Source organism: Pleurodeles waltl, chromosome 12 (assembly GCF_031143425.1).
Source record: "Pleurodeles waltl isolate 20211129_DDA chromosome 12, aPleWal1.hap1.20221129, whole genome shotgun sequence".
NCBI lineage: Eukaryota > Metazoa > Chordata > Amphibia > Caudata > Salamandridae > Pleurodeles > Pleurodeles waltl.
This window is the reverse complement of record NC_090451.1, coordinates 704,727,507-704,754,745: the sequence shown is the minus strand read 5'-3', so window position 1 is coordinate 704,754,745 and position 27,239 is coordinate 704,727,507. Positions and strand designations below refer to the sequence as shown.

Genomic DNA, 27,239 nt, shown 5'->3' with positions numbered 1-27,239 from the left:
TCCCTGTGGAAAAGTACAGCTTCAAGCAGAAATACACGTTTAATAGCACAGTGGAAAAATACGAACATTTAAACCGTGAGACCAGGCAACTAGGCCAAAGCCTCCGCTAAAGTAATGCTAAGCTAAGGCATTTCAAATAAGCAAATCGTAGCACACGTTTATGATTATGTCGGATTAGTGCAATTCTAATACACCACGTTATATAAAGCACGCGTATAAATGATGGCAAACTACTCTGAGGGCACATTTTGTCCCCGTACAATCTTTATTAATTCGGTTAATGTCACACATGATTATTTCAGCACTACGTTTATGCGTTAATAAATCAAAACCTTCATTTTCTGCTTCATCAATCCCTCCTCTGATGACTACTTGTCATCACACAAATTTAGCCCACAAATTTTATCCCATTAAAATTCTGTCAGCTCCCTTTTCCTTTTAGTTCCCCTAGTTTGCGCTTTGTATTCCTCTGCCATTCTTTTCATTATTTCCTCCTCCTTTCTTCTTTTAATTTTCTCCATAATCATTATTATTCCCCTTTTTATTCCCCAAATTCCAAATACACAAATTATTACTATTAATATTCCTTCTATTATTTTCAATAATATTCCATTCCAAATTCCCCCAATCCAATGTCCCACTGAAGCAAGTCCCTTTCCAACCTTTTCCCACACTCCTGGTTCTTTCAGTTCTTTCAAATCTGCACTTTCTTTTGTTAGATTAGCAAGCATAGTTTTAATCTTCACACTATTATCAGGTATATAGGTGCAGCAGTGACGTGCACCAATCATTTTGCAAACGCCTCCATCCTTTGCTAAAAGAATGTCTAAAGCAAGCCTATTTTGAAGAGTCATAGCTCTTTCCGCTGCAAGTTCAGCATCCATCAGGATTATAGCACCTGAAAACTTTGTCAGCATGTTATCCACTATAGTAGACAACTTCCTTATTTTGATGGAATTCAGCACAACTCCCAATGAAGGAATCATAGCTCCAAATATATCACCTACCACAGCAGCTGCGGTCTCTCTTTTCTGGATACGATGGGATCCAGGTGTCTTTTCAATCATCGATATGTCATCCAGCTGATAAACCTTTGGAAACACTATACCCAAATAACATCTTCCCCACCATCCCTTTGGAAGACGATAATAGGCATTATGCCCACAAATGTAATACACCCCTGGAATGACAGGGTCAAGTCCGTCCATCATGAATGTCCATTTGGCCTTAAAGATAAACGTATGTTTGCATTCACTCGCTCCTACAAAAATATTATCATAGTAAGATTCGCCTCGATATATACAAAATTTCCCTACATGCCAAGCATCTAAAGCAATTTTCCCTTGTGTCTTTATAGCAGCAAAGTCATAATTATCTACTGAAGTCCTCTTATGCAGTTCCTTTTCTAATTTCGCCTTCATTTGAGCCCTTCTATCATCTGTGCGATCTAAAAAGCTTATTTCTACAGCAGAGATGGAGCAAGTAAGGTTCTCCCTATGAGCATGAGCCGTTTCAAAAGGTTGCATTGGCTCGAAAAAGTCCCTCATAATTTTGTAATCCCAATATTTTGCAGTCTCGCTTAGCTGTGCTATTATAGGAACATAAGCAAAGGTAACATCATAATTTGAGAAAAAATACTGTATATTAGATTGACCATAAAACCTAGACATTACTATACTACATGTAATCCCATATGTAAGAGGCATGTGGTGATAAGTCACCCCTTCCTTTACTGATGTCGGTATCTGGGTACACACATAACAATCTTTCGCATCCATAGTCTCAACATACTCTGTTAGTAAGCGATAGAAAACGTTATACGAAAGCTCTTTCTTATCATGCAAGAGCCTCTCATCCAGTGCTAGTCTTTTCAATGGTGTTAGTTCAGTGACAGTAATAGGAACAATTGTAGAAGCAGCAATAGTTTCCTTCTCACCCTTCCCATGCATTCCAAATACAATTGCCATTATTATTAGTACACATGTTAGTACCAAGCCTATACAAACGTATTTACAATACTTCTTTCTATTGTTTTGCATAGCGTACCCAGGCATGATCTGTATATAGAATCAGAGAGCTAGAAGCACCTATAAATGAAACTACTTAGCAATTCAGTTACAAAGCTTGAACGAGCACAATGTTCACACCGTCTTCTTCAAAAGGCCAGTCACTTATCGGTTAGCAGCATTTGTCTCAATTCGGTTTAGCAATGTCTCAGCTGGTTGTTTGTCTCACGTTAGATTGCAGCAAGCAATACCATTTACTACCTTTTCAATCAACAGAGTCTATGAAACTTTTCTTTTCTATTGGTATCTCTTCTTCTTCTTCGTTCTCGATGCTTAGAGATACAAACTCATCAGTCCAATCATCATTTACCGCATATGCCCATTCAGGACCGGAATACCTCCTGTTTGGTATCCTTTTCCTTTTCAATTTTGCTTCTCTCTTTGATTCTGCTTCGCTGGCACTCTCCTCCTTCGCCAAGTCTTTTTCCTCACTTGACGATTGTTCCACAACAGTCACTTCCTTTCTTTTCTCTTTCACTTTCGGCCTTCCTCCTTCGTTCAAACCTTCTTTACCCTTTTCTTTTATCGGTGAGATACTTAGTCTTCTTTTTGCACCGTGTCCGTTTGATGGACCTGCACCCTTTTCTGTAGAAGTTTGAACTCTTTCGTTCTGTTCTTCTTTGTCCCCACCTTCAGGGGAATCAGTCACGTTTTCCTTTTCTTTTTCTGTATCGTCTGTTTCTGGGAAAGCCCCCTTCTGCTCAGGCTCTCCTGCCTTCTCACTCTCTTCGAGCCCTTCGTCACCGTTACTTTCTTCAGGCTCTGTATCACTTTCAGCTGCTTCAGGTTCCTTGTCACCTTCAGCTGCTTCAGGCTTTTTGCTACCCTCAGCTGCCTCAGGTTCTTTGTCACCTGCAGCTTCGTCGTCGCTGTCTGAACTTTCTCCTTGGTCTTCCCCAAGTGAGTCGGACTCTTCGTTCTCCAATAATATCTCTTTTTCTCCTGCTGTTGCTTGTTCGCTTTCAGTTCGCTTTTGTTCTGTCCCAGCACTCGGCACCGTTTTATCGGGCACTGGTAGTTTCAGCGCTTCAACTTCCTCATCTGTGGGACACAGCACCTTCTTTGTATGACTGGCGTGAATCCAGTTGGGAACCCCCGCACACTTCACAGCGGTAGTTGTCGTCAGGATCACTTGGAAAGGGCCTTTCCAACGGGGTTCCAGACACGACTTCCTCACATGCTTCTTTATCACGACCCAGTCACCTGCTTTCAGTGCGTGTCCTGGACCTTGGATCGGTGGCAAGGTGGTCGCTTCCACCTGGTGAGAGAAAGAGCGAACCACGTCAGCCAGACCTTTGCAGTAGTCTAACACCATATCATCTGTAATATTCAAAAGCATGTTTGCGGGAACTGCAGGAAGTCTCATAGCCCTGCCCATGAGAATTTCGTGCGGAGACAATCCAGTTTTTCTATCCGGAGTGTTTCTCATTGACATTAGCACTAAGGGCAATGCGTCAGGCCATTTCAAATTTGTTGATGCACATATTTTTGCCATTCTCGACTTCAGCGTACCATTCATCTGTTCCACCAGTCCTGATGCTTCAGGGCGATAGCTACAGTGCAGCTTTTGCTCAATGTTCAGTGCTTCGCAAAGTAACTTCATCACCTCGTTATTGAAGTGACTTCCCCTATCTGATTCTAAAGAGATCGGGAATCCGAAACGTGGTATTAACTCCCTCAATAATAGCTTGGCAACTGTAAGACTGTCATTTCTACGTGTGGGGTATGCCTCAATCCAATGACTAAAAATGCACACAATCACCAACACATATCTTAAACCTCCATGCACAGGCATCTCAATGAAGTCCATCTGCATACAACTAAAAGGACCGCTTGCCCTACCAATGTGGCTCGCGTTCACAACTGTTCCCTTTCCTGGGTTCATCTGTTGGCAAGTGACACATCGATGGCAAACTGCTTCTGCAGCTTGACGAAATCTGGGGTTAAACCAATCAGTTTTGAACAATCTTATCATGGCATCTCTCCCTAGGTGAGCTTGCCCATGATAGAACCGCGCAAGCTGTGATAAGAGACCATTTGGCAGAACAAATTTTCCCTCATGTGAAACCCATAGCTCGTCTTGTCTCTTTATACATTGTGATTTAATCCAAGAATCTCTTTCATCCTCCCTGACATTACTTTGTAGTGCTTTTAGTTCTTCTATTGTATCTACGACCTTCAAGGCAAATGCTTCAGCTGGTTCGAGTTCTGGTTCACTTATTGTATTCCAATCATCCCTTAGCAATATACAGTTCAAAGCGCAAAATCTTGCGACTTGATCTGCATAGGCATTTCCCAGACACACATAATCCTGTCCTTTCGTGTGAGCACTGCACTTTACCACTGCAACTTCAACTGGCACTTGAATGGCATGTAACAATTCCCTTATTCTCTCCCCATTTTTCACTGGGGATCCTGAAGAAGTCAGGAAACCTCTCTGTGACCACAGTTGTCCAAAGTCATGCACAATCCCAAACCCGTATTGGCTATCAGTGTAAATGGTGACTTTCATCAATGCAGACAATTGACATGCTCTAGTAAGGGCTACAAGTTCTGCTACTTGTGCAGAATAGACTCCTTGGAGCCATCCCGCTTCCAAGACCCCTGTCACAGTACATACAGCATATCCTGCTTTCAAAATTCCCACCCCATCTCTTAGACATGAACCATCAACAAAAAGAATTTGGTCATTTACATCAAGTTTTGTGTCCTTGATGTCTGGTCGGGGTTTTGTGCAAAATTCAGTCACCTGAAGGCAGTCATGCTCGACGTCTTCAGCGTTCTCAATTTCAGCATGTTCTCCAGGAAGCAAGGTAGCTGGATTCAACGTGGTGCACCTTTTCAGCTGCACATTCGGTGAGCCCAGAATAGTCGTTTCATACCTTGTGAGTCTTGCTCCAGTCATGTGCTGCGTTCGGGATCGGGTCAAAAGTATCTCAACTGAGTGAGGGACCATGACTGTTACTGGGTGTCCCATCACTATTCCTTCACTCTGAGTGAGGCTGATACCAACTGCTGCTACGGCGCGCAAACACCCTGGGAGTGCTGCTGCAACCGGATCCAGAGTAGCTGAAAAATACGCTACTGGTCTGTTTACGGCACCATGGGCTTGGGTCAAGACAGACAAAGAGCATGCATCACGTTCATGGCAAAACAATGTGAAAGGCTTCGTGTAATCAGGCATACCTAAAGCTGGAGCCCTGCACATGCACTCCTTTAATTCAACAAAAGCATCCATCTCATCCCCTTTCAGTTCGATCTGATCCAAGGCATCCTTCTGGGTCAATTTTAGTAGAGGCTTTGCTAGAGACGAGAAGTTGGGAATCCACTGGCGACAGTATCCCACCATTCCCAAAAACTTCCTCACCTCCTTCCTTGTCTTTGGTGGACTCATTTGAAGTACACTGGTAATTCTTTCCTTCATTATTTTCCGTGACCCTTTCTCTATCTGGTGACCCAAGTATTTCACTTTCTTCTGACAGAACTGCAGTTTGGAAGGAGACACCTTGTGTCCATTCCCTCCCAAATGGTTCAACAGAGCAATGGTATCGGCTGTGCAGCCACTTTCTGTCTTGATGCAACCAGTAAGTCGTCAATGTACTGTACTAAGGTTGACTCGAATGGCAACTCTAACTCTTCCAAGTCTTTCTTTAGAACCTGATTGAATATCGACGGTGACTCAGAGAACCCTTGAGGAATTCGACACCAACTGTATACTCTGTCTAGGAATTTGAAACAAAAGAGGAATTGGCTGTCCTCATGAAGAGGCACAGAAAAGAATGCTTGTGACAAATCGATGACTGAGAACCACTCAGCTTCGCAAGGGATCTGAAACATTATCACAGCCGGATTCGGCACGACAGGGCAGCACTTGATTATGATGTCATTTATTTTTCTCAAATCCTGTACAAGTCGGACTTTCCCACTTGGCTTCATTAGTCCCATTATCGGTGAATTACATGGGCTGCTTAATACTTCTTTCAGTACGCCCTGCTTCACGAATTCGTCAATAAGTTGGGCAACTTTCATGAGGGTATCTTGTGGCATGTGGTATTGTGGGGTCTGGGGAAAGATCGCATTGGGCTTTACCATCACTTTTACTGGTTCTACTCCTTTCATCAATCCCACCTCTTTCCCTGTCATGTCCCACACTTCCTTCCCGACTGTTTCCCGTAATTCTGCTGGGATATCTTCTTCAGTTATCATTGGTAAAAGACAAATCAGAGGATACTCTTCGTCGACTGTTTCTATCTCATCCCCCTCTACACTGTCCTCGTCTTCCCCATCATTGCTCGTCTCTATTGTTATTCCTTCGTTTGAACACATGATCGAGCAACCCAACTTACACAATAGGTCTCTTCCTAACAGTGCTATCGGGCTTGAGTCACACACCACAAACTGATGTACCCCTTGATAGTTACCAATGTTGACTGGTATCGGATCTGTTATTGGGTTCGTCAGATGCCTGTTTGCTACTCCCACCACTTGAACTGTCCTCCCTGAGAGTGGCAAATTTGGTACTTCACTGCTCTTAACAGTTGAACGTGTGGCTCCCGTGTCAACCAAGAATGAAACACGATGACCCATTACTCTTCCCTCTACGTACGGACCCCTTTGATCGACTTCCAAGGATGCCGCAAGCACACAGTCTCCTTCTTCTCCTGAACTTTCACTCTCCCATACGTTGTTTATTCCACTCTCACTGTGTAATGGGAACTGTTGTACTGTGCCGTTTGTGCTCATTACCTGACCCGTTACCTGTGGAGGAACCATCATTTGCTGCTGACTCATTGGTGCCAAAGGTATTTGCATTTGCTGATTAGGTACCATAGGTAACTGCTGTTGCATCGGCTGCATCTGCGTCATCTGCACACGGGGCATCTGCATCTGCTGCGGCTGCATAGGTTGTAATCCCTGCAATTGGTTTATGGTCTGAAAATTTGGGTTTAGACCTCTCATTTTCGGTCCTCTCATTGTCTGAAATGCATTGACATCATTGTTTTGCTGACCAACACCTACACCTGCACCTGCGCCTTCCTGCACCACCATCGGGCACTCGCGTTTCCAATGACCTACGTTTCCGCACGCATGACACGGCATCACTTTCTTCATTGCCTGCACACCTGTCACAACAGTGTTCAAATCCGGACCATTATTCACAAAACCTCCTCTGCCTCTGCCTCTGCCCTGTGGCTGAAACGCCATGTTTCCTTGCAACTGCGGCTGCTGTTGCTGAAACACCATGTTTCCCTGTACCTGCGGCTGCTGTTGCGGTACCTGCTGTTGGAACCCTTGCATCCCTGGCAACCCTTGCAAGCCTGTCTGAGCCGCTTTAAGCTGCATCATCATCACCTTCTCTTTCAGCTTTTTCTGTTTCACCTCAATTTCGTCGCTACAGTATTTCGCATAAGTCAAGACTTCATCAATCGGTTTCGACTGCCAGCAGATCAAATGCGATTTTATCATCTGACTTATCTCTGGTCTCAGCCCTTCCACAAATCTGAACACAAAATGAAGCATATCCTTCGCCTCGATTGCTTCCGTGCCACTGTAATTCTTGAACGCCTTCAACAACCTCTCATAGTAACTATGAATCGATTCTTTAGCCTCTTGGGCAGTTCGATCAATTTTCTGCCAATCCACATTTTTCGCGGCAACCTTTGTCTTCAAATGCTCAATCACCTTATAGTACAGACACATCACCATAGGTGATGGTGCGCCCGTCTCTCTGTCTCTCTCTGGTTCACTTGTCGGCCAACCTACAGCTCTTTTGCAATCTTCCCACAAATCTGCCGGAACCACAATCTCGAATAGAGTGTTCAGGTCTTCCCAGAGACATTTGGCAAGCTTCACAAACCTATCAGTCTGTTGATACCATTCGATCGGCTTCTCCCTCAGTTTGGGAAAATCATTCGTAAAAGACTGAATATCGCTCCTGTGCCATGGTACATGTACTAATTTTCCCCCTGCTGTCTCCCTCATTGGTAACATAGTTACTGTATCACTACTCTGCGGTCCTTTCTCATTGTGCTCTGTGGCACTGTCCCTCCTCTTATCCTTCCTCTTTACCCATCTGCTTTCCCACTTGTCTAAGCACCTCCACACTTGGGCACTCTGCAACAATTCTCTAAGGTGTGCCTTCATGCCTGCTGATCTCATGTGTTCAAAATCTGTGGTCCCAAAATCCAACCTATAGCTCCTACTCAAGTGTTTCGTCTTGCCTATGTCAATCCCGTTCCTGTCTGCTACTTCCTGCAAACTTTTATGTACCTTGTTTACTTCTCTCGTGATCTTTGGACATAGATACCTCAACTCCTCTTCCGTGTAGGACTCCAACCTGTTCACACCCATATTTCCTTCCACCAATTCTTGTGCTTCCATGTTCAGCCTCATCCTGCTCAAGTAATCGTCTCCTTTCCCACTGTCTGAACTTTGTGTGGAATTTAGACTGTTGAACCACTGTGTCAGCTGTTGCGCATTTACCCCCATCAGTGTAGCATTCACATCGACTGCCATCGATGGTTGCGGCAACTTTTCAGTGTTCAATGTTAATGGTATTATCAGTGGGGGGCTCGACCTCACCAGTGTTGACTGAGCGCATACGGGACTAAACTCCATCAAGGACCCAGACCCAGTTGGCTGAGCCACTATCGGGGTTATCCCTGGAGTGTTTTCTATGCACCTTCTTTCTGTCCCATTCTGCAGCATTTGTCCCTGACTGCCCATACCTAAGTTAGGCTGACTATACAAAGGTACCACTGGACCTACGGTAATGGGCAGTGATATTGCATCTGGATTCTGTCCATTTCCCATATTCTGAGGCATGTTCATCCCCATATTATGGGTCATCATTGCCGGCATGCCCATCTGACTCCCCGTCATTTGAGCATGAACATTTCCTCCCTGCATTTGCTTTTGAGGCATCATAAACTGAGTTGATTCAGCTTGTGCCATTGTTGGGTTGTAACCATTCTGTACGCCCCTTATGGTTGGATCTGGAATCATCGGTCCATTGTTGTCACTGCTGTAGTACCCTGGCATCTGCGGCTGATAATGTTCTGCTGGTTTCAACACGGGCACATCTGGATACATTCTCCTAACCTGCGGTATCTGTGGGGTGAGCAGTAAACTCGGATCCTTAGATCCCGATGGTGCTCCTGGATTCTGCGTTTCACTGTTCTGTACCGATGCCGGAGGGGCAGAACTGGTACTTGGACCTTGTCCATTCTCTGCATAAGGTGGTGGACGGTCGTTCAGCAATTGCATTATCAACTCCTCATCCTCTAACTCCTCTTCTCTTCTCAACTTTTCCTCGTTCTCTCTATCCTTGGAACATTTCCTGTCTGTCTTACAGGTAGCTTTCTTACCTGTCTCCTCTTCATCTTTAGTAATTGCGGGGAACAGTTTTATTCCCTGCAATACATCTGACCTCCACACCTTCTGCGCATTATCCCACCTAGCATCCGCTAGTGTCTTTTCTACCTTCCTCATCCTTGTTTCAAACTTGTTTTTCTGTTGCTGTCTAGCCATGAGTTCCCAAATTGCTAGAGCCTCAAACTGTGCTGGCCTTGGAGGCACCTTCATGTCATACATCGCGAATCTCAAATTCTCTAGGACCCTTATATTGAATGTCCCATGTATCGGGAATGCTACGCTCCCATGTTTCTCTGTCCACTTGTGCCATTGTTTTAGCCAAAGGCACGGAGCTACCCCTTTTTCCTCCATTACAATGTAAGCTGGTGTGCCCTCGGGCGGCGTCTCCTCTCCTACGCTCGCTTTAATGTAAGACTCCCCCTTCATCGCACTCCTGAATGCTTTAAGGAATTTCATTTTCTCGTCTTTTAATTCACAAAGTTTATAATCAATAGGTCACTTTTATTCCACAAAATTTGTAACCAATAGGTGACTTTAATTCCCGGAATACTCTTCACCTGCCTTTCCCCTTCCAATCGAGTGCCACGGACTGCGTCCAATCCGTGCGCGACCCTTCTCTCCAACCAACCTATCCCAGCGCGGCTCTTAGTGACGTCACACTCACACACACTGCGGCTGACAAAGCCTCGCGGCTAGTCCTCCTTCACTCAGTTCCTCCCATAACAACTTTTTGCATGTATCGCGAGCTACCAAAAACCAAAACAGATCTGTCGGTTTACTACAGGAAGGGTAACATAATCGCTTCAGGACCTTAGGGACTTTTCACTAACCTCGGCCACTATTCGATCTCTTTCACCAGCCTCGGCCGCTATTCCGTCTTTCTCAGTCCCCACATTCGCAAGCAAACCTGACCCGCAGACCTACTCTCAACTTGTCAATGATCTGTTCTAGTGCACTTAGAATCTTGTCAAAGCCCGAAGTCGAAGTTTCTTTCACTCCCTAACACACGTACCCACTCGTTGACCACGCCCGATCAACCTACTAAACCGCCCAGACCACAACATGGATCAACATACTCCGGAGTCTCTTGACCTCGCAGGGCCCGTCTCAACAACAACAACCACGTGGACCTTTTTATGCACAAAGCGCCAGACGCACATGAAGTTCGACGACTTCCCTACTCTCACACTCGGAGCCGCACCTCCGATGTCTCTATGAAGTTCGACGACTTCTCTACTTCTACACTCGGAGTCGCGCCTCCGCTATCCTTAAAGAAAAATCCTCACAACCTTTTCACACACTTTGCGGCAATAAGCTGTGTAAGCGCAAAACCCTAACTAACTTCACTCATACCATCACTAGTACCGCCGGCGCTGATTCCACATCTCCGTTCTCTCCATTCGCAAGCTCCGAGATCCCGGGAAAGTCGCGGTGGACCTAGCCCATCATCATCTTGTCAATTATTTTCATCCAAAAAAATCTAATTCAACTTTTCGAATGAGGCCTCAAAATGCGTAACCGTTAATTCGACACCATGTACTCTAATGGTACAGGGTCCCAAAAGACGTAACCATCCTCTGCTACCATCTACTGATAGAGCGGAACGTGGTAACAATTTACCTGCGTTCGGACGCTCTTTAGGTCGATGAATCTTTTGACTAAGTGGGAACTCTCTGTACTATTAATCGAAAAGTCTCATCTAATCGATAATCAATAACGAACGTAAGCAACACCTTGGACAACATAACACTTAACAATTAATCCAGAATACATTTCGGCGAACCCTGACCGTTCAGCCAGGAATAACCACACCAGTTTATTGCAAAGTTAGTGAGTTTATTTCCCTATATTAACAAAGCTAGCACGATATAGATGTGTCTCAACACCAAATGATAAACATAAATGAACATTAATAGCTGTCCATATCGTCGGAACAAGTGTAATCTATGTAGCATTTGAATCACAAGGCATTCGATAGTGGCAATGCAAAGCACTAATATGATAATCTGCAATGGGCTAATTGCGTACATTTAGTCAGCATAACAAGATCTCAAATTGCATCGTGCGACATATGGAATCCTCGTCTAACCTCAAATTAGCATCAGCATGTGGGACTTCATGCAAAAACAATTTGGCAACGTAATTTAGAAAACTCCTAACTAGGGTCCTTCTCAAAATCAGCAGTTGGTTACCTAAAGGAAACACAATGCAATTTTACAATTTCCTTTCATAATTACCAATTCCAATCAGCAATCAATGAAGTCTTCGTCTCAATGGTATCGTTTCTCGATCAGCATAGGGCCGGGACAAAGGGGCAGGGGTGAACAGGGCAGTTGCCTCACGGCGGCAAGATAAGATTACTACTTCATGCAAAGGGGCAATTCAAAGTTAAAGTCTCTAGGGCAAGAATCATTAAAGTCTCTTTCTCTCGACTAGAGAAAGCATCAAAGTCTCTCAAAATGGCGTCGCAGCAAAATGGGTCATAGTAGCTACGAAGTCAAAATGGCGGGATGTCCGAAGATAGAGAGCTTTCCTCTCGTGCACCTGGTTTTTATAGACAACAGTTCAAGTCCAGTAGGGTCTCCATTGGAGGGTTCATAGGTTAGCTTCAAATTGACCAATCAAAAACGACAGTTCTCAAGCTTTTACTTAAGCATACATTATCCTTGGAGATGGGTACGCAAGTTGCAACATTGTCTCTCGATTAGCTTACTCTCAGAGCCTCCATTGTCCGCACCTGCAAGCCGACCTTGAATTAAAGAGAAAATATGCCATGCTGGCACCAATTTTAAGATAAGCATGTGAACAGTCCCTGTGGAAAAGTACAGCTTCAAGCAGAAATACACGTTTAATAGCACAGTGGAAAAATACGAACATTTAAACCGTGAGACCAGGCAACTAGGCCAAAGCCTCCGCTAAAGTAATGCTAAGCTAAGGCATTTCAAATAAGCAAATCGTAGCACACGTTTATGATTATGTCGGATTAGTGCAATTCTAATACACCACGTTATATAAAGCACGCGTATAAATGATGGCAAACTACTCTGAGGGCACATTTTGTCCCCGTACAATCTTTATTAATTCGGTTAATGTCACACATGATTATTTCAGCACTACGTTTATGCGTTAATAAATCAAAACCTTCATTTTCTGCTTCATCAAGGTCAAAAGACTTAATTGATCCTGTGAGGTCACTTAAAATGTCAGGCTGGCTCAGCAGCATTGCATTGTCAGGTGAACTTGGCAGGCTGAAAGCCAGGTACCACTGTTCATGGCCTTGCTGCAAACAGAGCCATTTCCAGTAACTCTTCCCTGTTGAGCAATGCCCACAGTCCAGGGATAAACAGTGAGGGTGACCTTTGCCCACCTTTGGTAGCTGGCCTATAAGAGAAAGCAAACCTCAGCGAAAATGTGTGTAAGTGCAGTGCTTAGTAAGCCAATATACAAGCAGCACAGTAAGGCAAGTTACTTCAGTGACCACAACCAGTTTAAGTCAAAAAATAAAAATTTGACAAGAAAAAGAAGACAAAAATCTAAGAAAAAGGGAGAAGGGGTTAGAAAGATATATCCAAAGGAAAAACACTAACAAATAACCACTGGTAAAAAAGAAATGACGATCAAAATGAATGGAAAGTTAAATATATTGAAAAAACACCATTAAAACTACATGTTAAGAATCATGATTTAAAACTTCAAAACAAAAGTCAATAATAGTAAAAAAATAAAAGATTAATGAAAAAACACAAATAAATCTAAATGTTAAAAACAAAGATTATTAATAGTCAAATTCAATTCGCCAATGAAAATTAATGGTAAAATGCAATATTAAATACCAATCCTAACAATTCAAAATGGCCCCAAGGAAAAAAAATACAAAACAATTACTGTCACATCCAATGTCCAAAATCAAAAATAGGAAAAAAAATTACAAATGGAAAGAGGACTTCAATAAATTGACTAGGGCCTACGAATGCCCTTTAGATTATTTTCTGAGCATTTGGATACAAGTGAGTTGTCCTAATGAAGGAAGGAAATGAATCCCATAAATATGATAAAGTCGTCATCGTCATCATCAAGAATACTTTATTCAGCTCTGCTGAGCCATTAAAGTCACAGCAAACATAAACAAATACAATATAGTACATAATAAATAAGGCTTCCGGTTTTCTGTTTTTACTGATTTTTACCAATAAGTACGGACAGAAAACAGTGTGTTTCCTGTCTGTATTTATCTGTAAAAGAGGAAAAATACTGAAAATTGTGCTTCTGATCAATTACTTTCCATGCTGTCATTCAGTTGCTCCAGTGAGTACAGAATGTCAAACCTATTGGAGAGAGGCAAGGGGGGACTATTTTGAGGGTAATGAAATGCCAGTTTGCTCATTACAACACCCAGCGGAGGGTTATTACCGCCTCTGACCAGTAACCTTTGGACCTTGGGGGGATAAAAAAAACACAACGAAGAGCTCTGCTGCCTTCCAGGTAGGTACTGGTATGGCTAAAACAGTGTAGGAGGACCCCAACTACGCTGGGTCTTCTAAAATTATCAGACGGTCACCTTGTGAACTTTTGGGCACTGGACCGACCTAAGAGACCCTCCTTCTGGTGATAATCTCTTTTGAAAAATCACAGGGCCAACCTGAATATTTTCACACCCAACGTAATACCTTATGTGTCAGGGAGGCATATGATTCCGGCTGTGAGTGCCCAGCTTTAGGAGCATTTTCAAACACAATGATGTACGGTTTGCATTCTGGTGGAATATGGGGGCGGATCCCATGGGGAGCAGGTTCATGACTGATTTGTATATGCCTGAGTCCAAACTAAGTTGGCATGGTGGGCAAAACAATGGTGGACTGGGATGCAGTCCCAAGCGATCACCAGTGGCTGAGATTCATTTGATCATTCCATCCATCAACTTGTTGTTTTTGCTGCCCTAAGCGTGCTGGGTATGGCCAGACGTGGGTTCCGGGCTCACTGCGCCACTGGAACCAAACTTTACCTGCCTAAAGAGCTCTAACTAGGGCGAAGCCAGTCCTACTAGGTTGCTTGTGTTCTGGCTCAGGGGGACCTGGTCTGGAAGCTTGGTTCCTGTGACACAGCGAGCCCGGGACCCTCGTCTGTAGGGCAGGGTCACTAGGAAAACCCACTTGAATTATTTGAAAAGGAGTGCAGATAAAAGGTTAAAATCCACTTAATTCCATAAAGAAACCTTAAACAGCTTTTGTTCAAGAGAGTAATTGTTTGGAAACACCATAAAGGGAGAGTTGATGAAAAACAAGAAAAGAAAAGGAAATGATGTGAGGGCAACAAAGAGTGATTTCCTATTAAAATAACTAACTAGGAGGACACCATGTTGAATATTTATTAGGAACAAGCCTCAGAACCCCGCTTCCCAATCTACTGGATTATTTGGTGTTTCCCATATTCTGATGTTTCTACAAGCTCCTCATTGGATGAAAAGTTGAATTTGCTGGATTCCTGAACCTCTTAGTGATTCCAGTCCCAATTCTGGGTGGCATTAATTCCTTAATTATTTGCTTTCTCTCACACTTAAAAAGGGTGACTAAAAACTAGTTCTACTGGGGAAGTGAAATCATGATATTTTGTTCTGGACTCTCCATAAAGAGTTTAGTGCTGACGGAGTTCGCCTAGGAATGATTGGATAATTTATTGAGGTTTGGGTGTATATCCTCACAGACATTTTTCAGTTCTGCATTTGTACATTTTGGCTTTTGTATGAAATTGGATCATTGGGTTAATAAAGGTAATACAAGGTAGGAGAGATTGTTAGCAAGTTCAGTGATGAAATGTGCTTTAATGATTGATTTTTTTTAAGTGTGTTTGTTTGCTTTTAGATATTTTCTTTGTCATACCACATTACTAGAAGGTGAGACGCTGGGGGAGGGGCGGCCTTGAACAGAAGGCAGGAGAGTTAAAGTGAAACAAAGCACAATTGCAATATTTTATGATTCTGGTTTTAGGAGGTAAAGAATGACCTCTATGCTGTGCTGATAAATGTGCTTCATTGACAACAGACGTGTGGGGGTAAATCCTACTGCTGGTATTTATTCTCTTATGCCATTCCCCTATAGGGTCTGTCACAGTGTTTTGGGTTATATTTAAGACTGTCAGAATCTTGTGGGGTATGGGGGTTGCATTCCCAAAGGAGGCGTAAATCCTGTCATCATGTACAGCATCGATTTTAGGACATCCTCATTCCTCACTCCTCATCCCTACTTCTCATCCCTGCTTCTCATCCATCATCCCTCCTTCTCTTCCATCATCCCTACTTCTCATCCATCAGCCATACTTCTCATCCATCATATATTATCCCTACGTCTCATCCATCATCCCTAATTCTCTTCCATCATCCCTACTTCTCATCCCTGCGTCTCATCCCTGCTTCTAATCCGTCATCCCTACTTCTCATCCATCATCCCTGCTTCTCTTCCATCATCCCTATTTCTCTTCCATCATCCCTACTTCTCATCCATCATATATCATCCCTACTTCTCATCCATCATACATCATCCCTACTTCTCATCCATCACCCCTACTTCTCATCCATCATCCTTGCTTCTCTTCCATCATCCCTACTTCTCATCCATTATCCCAGCTTCTCATCCATCATCCCTACTCCTCATCCCTGCTTCTCATCCATCATACATCATCCCTACTTCTCATCCATCATACATCATCCCTGCTTCTCATCCATCATACATGATCCCTTCTTCTCACCCATCACCCCTACTTCTCATCTATCATCCCTGCTTCTCTTCCATCCCCCCAACTCCTCACCCCTGCTTCTCATCCCTATTTCTCTTCCATCTTCCCTGCTTCTCATCCCTCATCCCTATCACTCATCCCTGCTTCTCATCCCTACTTCTCATCCATCATTCCTACTTCTCATGCCTCAGCCATCATCCTTACTCCTCATTCCTCATCCCTCAGTCATACCAACACATTTTCAGTTTTGTGAAACACACCTTCACACTCATTGGTTGGGAACAGCCAATCAGAGTTATGAGAGAGAGCTGCATTCTATTTCAATGAAAAACAACTGTGTGTTTGTTTCCAGTGAATTCAAGGCTGCACAATATTTCATTTTATTTAACTCAGTGTTTTTCTATTTGCACAGACCTCTGCAGAAAGCTCTGCTGGTTTGGGAAATACAAGGAGTGCACAGCCTGGGCCCTAAATCAGCCCTTGGTGAAAGGGTTATACAGGTCATCTACAGTTCAACCGAAAACCTTTCTGGTTTCAGTTTCATATGTAGAAACAAAATGTTTAAAATCAACTCTGGTGACAGTGCAATCCAATTCATCCAAACCTTTTCTGGTTTCATTTTTATTTGTAATAAATAAAATGTTTAAATCTGAGCCTGCTTTTTATTTGTAAAAAATAACATGTTTACATCTGAGGCTACTTTTATCTCTGAGAGCTGTTTTTTTTCCTCTTTTCTGAAACCAGAAAGATTTTGGATGAACTGTACATGAACTGTATAACTCTTTCTCCAAGAGCTGATTTATGGCCCAAGCTGTGGGCTCCTTGTATTTCACAAACCAGCAGAGCTGTAAGAATGCATGCAGCTCTCTCTCATAACTCTGATTGGCTGTTCCTAACCAATCAGTGTGAAGGTGTGTTTCCCTTTCCCTTCTGGACTATGGGAATTCACTGTATCTTAGCGCCCCGGCCTATGTCATAAAAAAGCTGCAGATAGTCCAGAATGCAGCTGCCATGCTTCTCATCAATCTTCCCAGACATTTATCTAAGCCTGCTCTTGCAACACTTCACTGGCTCCCCATTAAGCAGCGTACCCATTCAAAGCCTTATGCATTGTTCACCGAGCCCTTCAAGATAAGGGTCCGATATTCTTTAGAAAGCGGCTATATCTTTATGCCCCCTCGCGAATTCTGAGGTCCTCTTCCTCCCGACATGTGACCATCTTGGGGTCTAAGAGAGCCTGGGGGGGCAATTCCTTTTCCACCAAGGCCGCTCGTCTCTGGAACGATCTCCCCTCTGAACTTCGTTTTGAACCCTCAGAGCAGCTTTTTAGAAAAAAACTCAAAACCATTCTTTTCTGTAGATAACTCTCTGAATTCCTCCTGTTGCCAACACTGGTCATGTCTGGTAGCGCTGGGATGCCTTGGGGTAACTACGCGCTTTATAAATCCTTAAAACTAACTAACTAACTAAACTGTTTCACAAAACTGAAAATGGTTGGTATGACTGAGGGATGAGGAATGAGCAGTAGGGATGATGGATGAGGAGTAGGGATGATGGCTGAGGCATGAGAAGTAGGAATGATGGATGAGAAGTAGGGATGAGAAGCAGGGATGATGATGAGAAGTAGGGATGATGGAAGAGAAGTAGGGATGAGAAGCAGGGATAAGGAGTAGGGATGATGATGAGAAGTAGGGATGATGGATGAGAAGCAGGGATGATGGATGAGAAGTAGGGATGATGTATGATGGATGAGAAGTAGGGATGATGGATGAGAAGTGAGAAGTAGGGATGGTGGATGATGGATGAGAAGCAGGGATGAGGGATGAGGAGTAGGGATGATGGATGAGAAGCAGGGATGATGGATGAGAAGTAGGGATGATGGAAGAGAAGCAGGGATGATGTATGAGAAGTAGGGGTGATGGATGAGAAGTAGGGATGATGTATGATGGATGAGAAGTAGGGATGATGGATGAAAAGTAGGGATGATGGATGAGAAGTGAGAAGTAGGGATGATGGATGAGAAGCAGGGATGAGGAGTAGGGATGATGGATGAGAAGCAGGGATGATGAATGAGAAGTAGGGATGGATGAGAAGCAGGGATGATGGATGAGAAGTAGGGATGATGGAAGAGAAGTAGGGATGATGGAAGAGAAGTAGGGATGATGGATGAGAAGTAGGGATGATGAATGAGAAGTAGGGATGATGGATAAGAAGCAGGGATGAGACACAGGGATGAGAAGTAGGGATGATGAATGAGAAGTAGGGATGATGAATGAGAAGCAGGGATGAGAAGTAGGGATGAGGAGAGAGGAATGAGGATGTCCTAAAATGGATGCTGTAATCAGGAGACAGTCAGGGTGTAAGGGGAGTGAGACAAAGAGGGGCCAACCCTATGCTGAATTAGACACCCACATTCTGAGAAGTCAGAGCTCTCGGTTCTATGCATGACTAACACATCCAGTCCAGGTTTTATCCCTTGTGGTCTGGGAATTGTAGCTTAGCTGGGCCCGTTAAAAAACATGCATTGGCAAAGTTAATAGATCTTGCATGCATTCTGAGCCCTGACTAAAATATTGAAGAAACATTTGCTGCAGTCAAAAGCAGAGATATTGCTTTGTACAAAAAAACAAATCTATGTTTTAAAACATTTTAATGGGTGCTGATTAATTGTACTTTTGAGATGTAAAAAATGTCCTCGTGCATGCAAGTTCTCCCTAGGAGGTGGAATGTTACTTCAACCAGCCAATAGCATGAGGTGAGAGATCCACCAGCTGTGGGAGGAGCCAAAGGCCACTCTACTGTATATTTTCAAGAACTGGTAACAGTGGGTAATAGAGACCGCATCAGTGTCAGCCAGCCCCTGCTGTGTTTAGGACCACAAGCCCCAGCATGCAAAAAACCTTCTTGGAATCAGCTGCTCATAGATTGATTGAACCGGGAAATCTGAGCATGTCCCCATCTCTTGGTGATGTGATTTCTGGGAATCCGAGAGCTGTGTGCACACATGATTACACATGTATTGGTGTGCAGGTATCATTCGGGTGCAAGAACGCAAGAATTCCCCCCTGTAAACGCTATGTCCCCGCATGAAGGGGTATTTAATGAGTGCAGGTTCGCAGTGCCTGCCCCCTGCATGAATGACTCTTTCATCGCTGCTTTCCGAGTCCCTGGCATTGCCCTGCGCTTTGCAGGGCTCGGGCTAGTTTGCATGCTGGGGCTGCAGAGCCAGGGCGGGGGCTGGGATCAGAGGGGCTGCCTCTTTTCTGCTGACAGGCACAGCAGCTCTCTGCCTGTAGAGCAGGCGGCAGGGGGCGGTGCAACAGCCCCCCCGCCTCCCCCACCGGCTGCTGCCTGCTGTGACGTCACGGCACTTTAAGCCGGCAGGCAGCTGCTGCTGAGGCTCCTCACTCTGGTTCACCTGCTGCAGCCTGTGCAGGGAGAGCCGGCGTGGGGGGCACCGGCCGGGGAGACAGCAGAGGGCAGCTGGGGGTGTGCACAGCCCGGGACACGCGCCCCTGGGAGCTGGACCTGGAGGTGTAACCGGTGCTGAGCCAGGACCTGGAGGTGTAACCGGTGCTGAGCCAGGACTTGAAGGTGTAACCGGTGCTGAGCCAGGAGCTGATGGTGTAACCGGTGCTGAGCCAGGACCTGATGGTGTAACCGGTGCTGAGCCAGGACCTGGAGGTGTAACCGGTGCTGAACCAGGACCTGGAGGTGTAACCGGTGCGGAGCCAGGACCTGGAGGTGTAACCGGTGCTGGCCAGTGGATTGCCTCAGAACTGTACTGATCGATGAGCCTAGAAGCCGGCATTGTGCACTCGGGACGCTGTGGAACTCATTGTCCTTTGCACCTGTGGCCAGCTGTGCACCTGGTGCTGCCCGGGTCCATTTCACGCAGACCAGGAAGATAGATAACACACCCAGCTGTCACCCCAGCTTCAGGGCACAACTCACACACCCAGCTTTCACCCCAGCCTCATCTTCAGGGCACAACTCACACACCCAGCTTTCACCCCTGCCCCATCCTCAGGGGACAGATAACACCCCAAGGTGTCATCCGAGCCCCATCTGCAGGGCACAGATAACAAACAAGACGCCTGCCACTGGCCTGCCCCACGTCCATGCAGGAAGCAGGGGGTCTGGAGATGAAACTTGCCCCCTTCCCCCACGAAGATCTGTGCCTCTCCCGTCTCTGAGATCTGCCCCCCGAGGGCACCATTTCCACCCCTGACTGGGGCTACAGAGAGCTGCTACTGGGGACCAATCTTGCCCTGGCTGGAGGGTCGCGTGGCCCCTCCCCAATACCTACAAGGGACCCCGGATAAAAAGAGCTTAATCCGAATTAAAGGATCATTAAAGGAACCTGCCGTCAGTGCTGACGTCATAAAGTGCTGGACATTCCTTCCGTCTCCAGCATCCGGCGGTGACGTTTGGGTTCTCGGTGAGCGCAAAGAAAGCGAAAAAGCAATCAGTTTATTCTGCTATTCACCCCCCCCCCCCCCCCAAACTCTGCAGGACACGTTTCTGAGATACCAGAGCAAAGGCCGCCTGAAGCTCCCTGAGAAGGTCTGCTTTTTAAACCGCAGGCCTGTGACTCTGTCTCGTTTTACCACCAGTTTGACCTGTGGTTCATTTTTTGGAGAACAACCTCGATTTCGAAATTTCACCTTGTTAAACTGTATGTCTGTGAAAAGGAACTCACTTCGCCTCTCACAACAGAAGATCGAGTAGTTTGGAGCAGAGAGGGGTAACCGGAAATATTTTCTCCAACATAACTGGCAACTTTGACCTTGCTGCATAGCACCAAACCAGTCCAAAGCTCTTGAGACAAGATCCACAGAGCACCTGAACTAACAGACTTAAGTTGTGAGTCAACCCACTCTCTCCTTTTATTGAACACTCAAGTCAGATTCTCAAACTCATCCATTGAACGGTTTAGTCAAGCTCTCAAATTCATCCACTGATTGGTCAAGTCGAGCTCTCAAATTCATTCATTGAAAGATGAAGTCAGTGCTTCAAGCTCTCAAATTTATCTATTGAACGGTCAAGTCAAGCTCCCACATCCATCCATTGAACGGTGAAGTCAATCACCAAGCTCTCAAATTTATCCATTGAACAGTCAAGTCACGCTCTCAAATTCATCCATTGAATAGTCAAGTCAATCCGCTAAACTCTCAAATTCATTCATTGAGCTTTTAAATCAATCCATCAGGTTCTCAAATTAATCCACTGAAAATTCAAGTCAATCCACCAAACCCTCATTCATGAATTGAACATTCAAGTTACTCCCTCGAGCTCTCAAATTCATCTGTTTAATGGTCATGTTAATCCATCAGGTTCTCAAGTTCACCCAGTGTACATTCAATTTATCAAAATCTCAAATTCATCCATCACACTTTTGACTCAATCATTTTTCAAACTCTTGATTTTAGCTGTTAAATTGTCACATCATTCTGCAAAATCCTTGAGTTGAGCCATTTTACAAGTCAGTCCGCTGAATTCCTGAGGCTTGCCACTAAAGTTTTTAGTGAACCCGACCATGTACGGAGCCTTCATTGAGCAGTTAGTCCACATACTTTGCAAATGAATTCATTGAACACTAAAGTTAATCTAACGGTCTCAAGTCAATCTGCGGAACTCGAGTCATTCCGTTGAATTCAAGCCAATCTGTTGAAGTTAACTCCAACCATCAAACTCCTGCATTAATCCACTTAACTGCTTAGTAATTCACTAAACTCCCTAGATGCCTGCCAAGATGCTGTTTCGAAGGAAGTCTGCACTCTTACGGCATACCGAGGTTCCCGCCTGCATGGCAGAGAACTTCATCCTGAGCGGCTACCGCATCCCTAACTGCAGCTTCGGCGAGTACCTGGGCTCGGCCTTCCAGCCCACCAATGAGACAGGCAACTTCTGGACCCACTTTTTGGCGACCTTTGTCTTCGCCTTCTACTTCCTGGAGCTTTTCTGGTGGGAGAATTCGGCACCTGTGCTAGACCCCTTCTACTACCCTTTCTGGAGCTACTTCATTGGCGTCTGTGGCCTGCTGGTGGTCAGCAGCATGGCCCACCTCTTCAACTCCATGTCCATAGTGGTTCGCGAGATCTGCTTCTTTGTTGACTATGGCACCATCAGTGCTTACACAGTGGGGTCATCCTTGGCCTACTTCTACTACATCAACCCACGCACTGGCATGGCCAGTGATGGCTCAGTGCCCTGGCTGGGGAACACACCTCTCACATCGATGGATGAGTCCAAGGAGTTGGCGCCAACCTTAGATGCCCTTTCTCCGTCAGCTGCCTGGTACCCAGCTTGGCTGCTCCCGGTGGGCAGTGCCTTGGCCAGGGTGGGCTGGTGGTTTGAGGCTCTTTATGTCCCCACAGCCTGTCTGCTCGCCTTGGTGTGCACACTGGCTTGCTGCTGCTCCCGCCAGCAGTGGCCCCGCTACCGCTACATCATCCGCACCCTGGTGTTCCTTCTCCCCTTCGTGGTGGTCTCCACACCAGTCTTCTACAAGCTGTACATGGGTGCCTGCAGCAGCAGCCTTGCTCTGTTCTTCACTCGCCATTGCCTCTGGCTGCTCGTCTCTGGGGTCTTCAACATCTGCAAGATACCAGAGCGCTTTTCACCGGGCAAGTTTGACATCTGGGGCCACAGCCACCAGTGGTTCCACTTCTTTACCTTCATGAGTATCCTGGATGAGCTGCACATGATCAAGGAGGCGATGAAGGGGCTGGAGGGGGATCTGCCGCGGCCGCCTACCTTCCTGGCCACATTTGGGGTCATGCTGGTCCTCCTGCTGGGACTGGCCGCCATTGTCCTCTGGTTTGCCATGAAAGTACACGCTGTGGAGCGCAAACCCAAGTCTCAGTGAATGGAGGCAGCACGTGGGCGCCCTTTTCTCAGCCATTCCACAAGGCGCTCTCTCTACTCAGTCTTGAGCTTGGTTTCCCAGCTCAGCGTGAGGCCTTTGAAGGGAAGGGATGTTGGACTTGGCATTGCAGGAGCACGAAGATGACGCCATTTAAGAAGAATAGACCACTAACTAGTAACTAACTAATACCTCATGGTACCCTGGGATCATGGACACTTTGGTTACCATTCTCAGGAGCACGCGTTGCATGGTGTGCTGGACCGGGTAAGCAGGTGCCACCCGCCGTTGACTCTGGGCATTTTTTCATTATTATGAAATGGCACTTGTTGTTGGACCTGCTGCTTCAGTTAGTTTCAAAGGGAGGAAATTAACACAAACCAATAAAATTGATAGTTGATTTGGAAAAGGTATGTGGTAAGCAAGCACCTTATTGGTGGTGGGGGTGAGTGCCCTGGGGTCCGTGTAACAGTATCTTAATGAACAAGAGGATATGGTTTGTTCAGACATGCATTCCATTTTCAGTATTTGCGGCAGATTTCATTTTGAATCCATGGAGGGTTCTGCTGCTTCCTATGTTGTACTTATTTTGTGTTTGATGGACGCTTACTGTTCTGTGTGTGAGTGAAGCTTGCACAGCGGTTACCTCTGCTGTACCTGTTCTATGTGTGAGTGAAGCTTGTACTGCTGCTGCGTGTGCTGTACATGTTCTATGTGTGAGAGAAGTTTGCACTTCTATTACAGCTGATGTACCTGTTCTGTGTGTGAGGGAAGCTTGAACTGCTACTGCCTGTACTGTACCTGTTTCATGTGTGAGGGAAGCCTGCATTGCTGCTGTGTGTGATGTTCCTGTTCAATGTGTGAGGGAAGTTCACACTGCTGCTCTAATGCTTTACCAGCTGTGAGTGTAATGGAAGCCGGAACAACTGCTGCCTGTGCTGTACCAGTTCTATGTGTGAGGGAAGCTTGCACCACTGCTGCCTGTGCTGTACCTGTTCTATTTGTGAGTGAAGGTTGCATTGCTGCTGCATGTGCTGTACATGTTCTCTGTGTGAGAGAAGCTTGCACTGCTATTACCGTTGCTGTACCTGTTCTATGTGTGAGTGACGCTTGCACTGCTGCTGCGTGTGCTGTACATGTTCTCTGTATGAGAGAAGCTTGCACTGCTACTGCCCATGCTCTTCCTGGCCTGTGTGTGAGGGAAGCTTGCACTGCTACTGCCTGTGCTCTTCCTGGTCTATATGTTAGGGAAGCTTAAACAGCTGCTGTCAGTGCTGTACCAGTTCTGTGTGTGAGAGATGTTTGCACTATTGCTGCCTGTGCTCTTCCTGGTCTGTGTATTAAAGGGAAGCGGGCACTGCTACTGCCCATGCTCTTCCTGGCATGTCTGTGAGGGAAGCTTGCACTGCTGCTGCCTGTGCTCTTCCTGGTCTATGTGTGAGGGGCGCTTGAACAGCTACTTCCTGTGCTCTTTCTGGTCTTCCTGTGTGAGGGAAGCTTGAACAGCTGCTGACTGTGCTTTTCCTGGTCTGTGTGTGATTGGAGCTTGCACTGCTGTTGCTCGTGTTCTATTTGGTGTATGTGTGAAGTAAACATACTCTGCTGCTCTTTGTGCACATGTATGGTAGGGGCTTGCACTATTGCTACTTGTACCACACTGTGTGAAAGAAGCTTACATTGCTGCTATGCCTGTTCTGCGTGTGGTGATACATGTGCTGCACCTTCAGACATATTCCTGTTCAGTGAGTGGGTGAAGCTTGCTCTGCCATTGCCTTTATTCTCCATGTCCTCCATATATGTGTGAAACGTGAGCTGCAATGTTTGTAATTTTCCTGTTCTATGAGTGAGCCAAGCTTTATCTCATCTTTCTTGTTTTGTACTGAATCTGAGGAACAGTGCAACAGTGTTCAGGGCTTCAAGCTAAATATAATGTTGCTAGCTGGAGTACCCCATGTAGACTGAAAAGCACTATCTGAAATCTGTTTTTCTGAAAATTGGTGATGCCCTATGGGAGCTGCCTAACCCAGTACTGTGAAAAAGCCTGTCCTGTGTTGTCTGTTCTTTGTCTGAGGGAAGCTTGCACCACTGATTCTTGTGCTCTGCCTTTGTGTGTGATGGAAGTTTACAGTGTTTCTGTCCATATAACCTGTTCTTTGTGTGAGAAATATTGGCTCTGCTGGTGCCTAAGCTGTACCTGTCCTTTGTGTGTGTGAAGAAAGCTTGCATTACTGATTTTTGTGCTGTGCCTGTCCTCTGTGCTATACCTGTTCTCTTTGTAGGGTCGTTTGCACAACTGTGCCGGTTCTATGTGTGAGAGAAGCTTGCCGTGCTGGTGCCTGTGCTCTGCATGTCCTCTCTGTGTGCTGTGCCCTTCTCCCTGCGAGGGATGTTTTCACAAACATTGTCCATACTGTGCCTGTTCTGTGTGGGGGAACCTTGCCTTGATCCTACGCATGCTGTACCTGTTCTCACTATGAGGTACGTTGGTGCAGCTGTTCTCCACACTGTGCCTGTTCTGTGTGTGAGACAAATTTTCACTGCTTCTCCCTGTGCTGTACCCGTTCTGTGTGAGGGTAGCTTGCACTGCTTGTGTCCGCGATGTACCAGTTGTGTGTGAGAGAAGCCTGCACAGCTGCTTCCTGTGCTATTCCTGTTCTGCGTATGAGGGAAGCTTGCACTGCTGCTGCCTGTACTGTACCTGTTCTACATGTAAGGGAAGCTTGCACAGCTAATGTCAGTGCTGTACCTGTACTATGTGTGAGAGAAGCTTGCGCCACTTCTGCCTGTGTGTACCAGGTCTGTGTGTGAGGGAAATTTGCCCAGCTGCTGGCTGTGCTGCACCTGTTTTGTGTTTGAGGGAAGCTTGCACTGCTGATGCCTGTGCTGTTCCTATTCTGTGTGTGAGGAAGCTTGCACCACAGGGCACGTACAGGTCTAAAGGTGAAGTCCTCTGCGTCTCTGTGCCACTCACCAGCACACAGGGCACGTACAGGTCTTGAGGTGAAGTCTTCTGCGTCTCTGTGCCAGTCACCAGCATACAGGGCACGTACAGGTCTTGTGATGAAGTCCTTTGCGTCTCTGAGTCAGTCCCCATGACACAGGGCACATACAGGTTTTGAGTCCTCCGTGTCCCTGAGCCAGTCCTCAGCACACAGGGCACATACAGTTCTTAAGGTGAAGCCCCTGTGTCCGTGTGCCAGTCCCCCGCACCCTGGGCACGTACAGGTCTTGAGGTGAAGTTCTCTGCGTCTCTGAGTCAGTCCGCAGGACACAGGGCACATACAGGTTTTGAGTCCTTGGTGTCCCTGTGCCAGTCCTCAGCACAGGGCACATACAGTTCTTAAGGTGAAGCCCCTGTGTCCCTGAGCCAGTCCACTGCACACAGGGCACGTACAGGTCTTGAGGTGTAGTCCTCTACGTCCCTGTGCCAGTCCCTAGGATACAGGGCATGTACAGATCTTGAGGTGAAGTCCTCTGCGTCTCTGTGCCACTCACCAGCACACAGGGCACCTGCAGGTCTTGAGGTGAATTCCTCTGTGTCCCTCTGCCACTCACCAGCACAGAGGGCACGTGCAGGTCTTGAGGTGAAGTTCTCTGTGTCCCTGTGCCAGTCCCTAGGACACAGGGCACGTACAGATCTTGAGGGGAAGTCCTCTGCGTCTCTGTGCCACTCACCAGCACACAGGCCACGTACAGGTCTTGAGGTGAAGTCCTCTGTGTCCCTCTGCCACTCACCAGCACACATGGCACGTACAGGTCTTGAGGTGAAGTCCTCTCTTTTCCTCTGACACTCTCCAGCACACAGGGCACAAACAGGCCTCGAGGTGAAGTCCTCTGTGTCCCTGTGCCAGTCCCCAGCACACAGGGTAGGCACAGGTCTTGAGGTGAAGCCTCTGTGTCCCTGTGCCAGTCCCTAGGACACAGGGTACGTACAGGTCTTGAGGTGAAGTCCTCTGTGTCCCTGTGCCAGTCCCCAGCACACAGGGCATGTACAGGTCTTGAGGTGAAGTCCTCTGTGTCCCTGTGCCAGTCACCAGCACACAGGCCTGTACAGGTCTTGAAATGAAGCCCCTGTGTCCGTGTGCCAGTCCCCCACACACAGGGCACGTACAGGTCTTGAGGTGAAGTTCTCTGCGTCTCTGAGTCAGTCCCCAGGACACAGGGCACATACAGGTCTTGAGTCCTCTGTGTCCCTGTGCCAG

General features: G+C 46.1%; 1 protein-coding gene across 1 annotated transcript; it reads left to right on the top strand.

Moving 5' to 3' along the window:
* Nucleotides 1-21,912: 21,912 nt before the first annotated feature.
* On the top strand, nucleotides 21,913-23,040 carry LOC138267278 (membrane progesterone receptor epsilon-like). Its single transcript, XM_069216135.1, has one exon. It carries the CDS (start codon nucleotides 21,913-21,915, stop codon nucleotides 23,038-23,040), a length of 1,128 nt encoding a protein of 375 aa, XP_069072236.1.
* The last annotated feature ends 4,199 nt before the right edge of the window (nucleotides 23,041-27,239 follow it).

Bases quoted from the DNA above. Each gene is read 5' to 3' on its own strand.
- LOC138267278 (XM_069216135.1), top strand. From the start codon at position 21,913: ATGCCTGCCAAGATGCTGTTTCGAAGGAAGTCTGCACTCTTACGGCAT.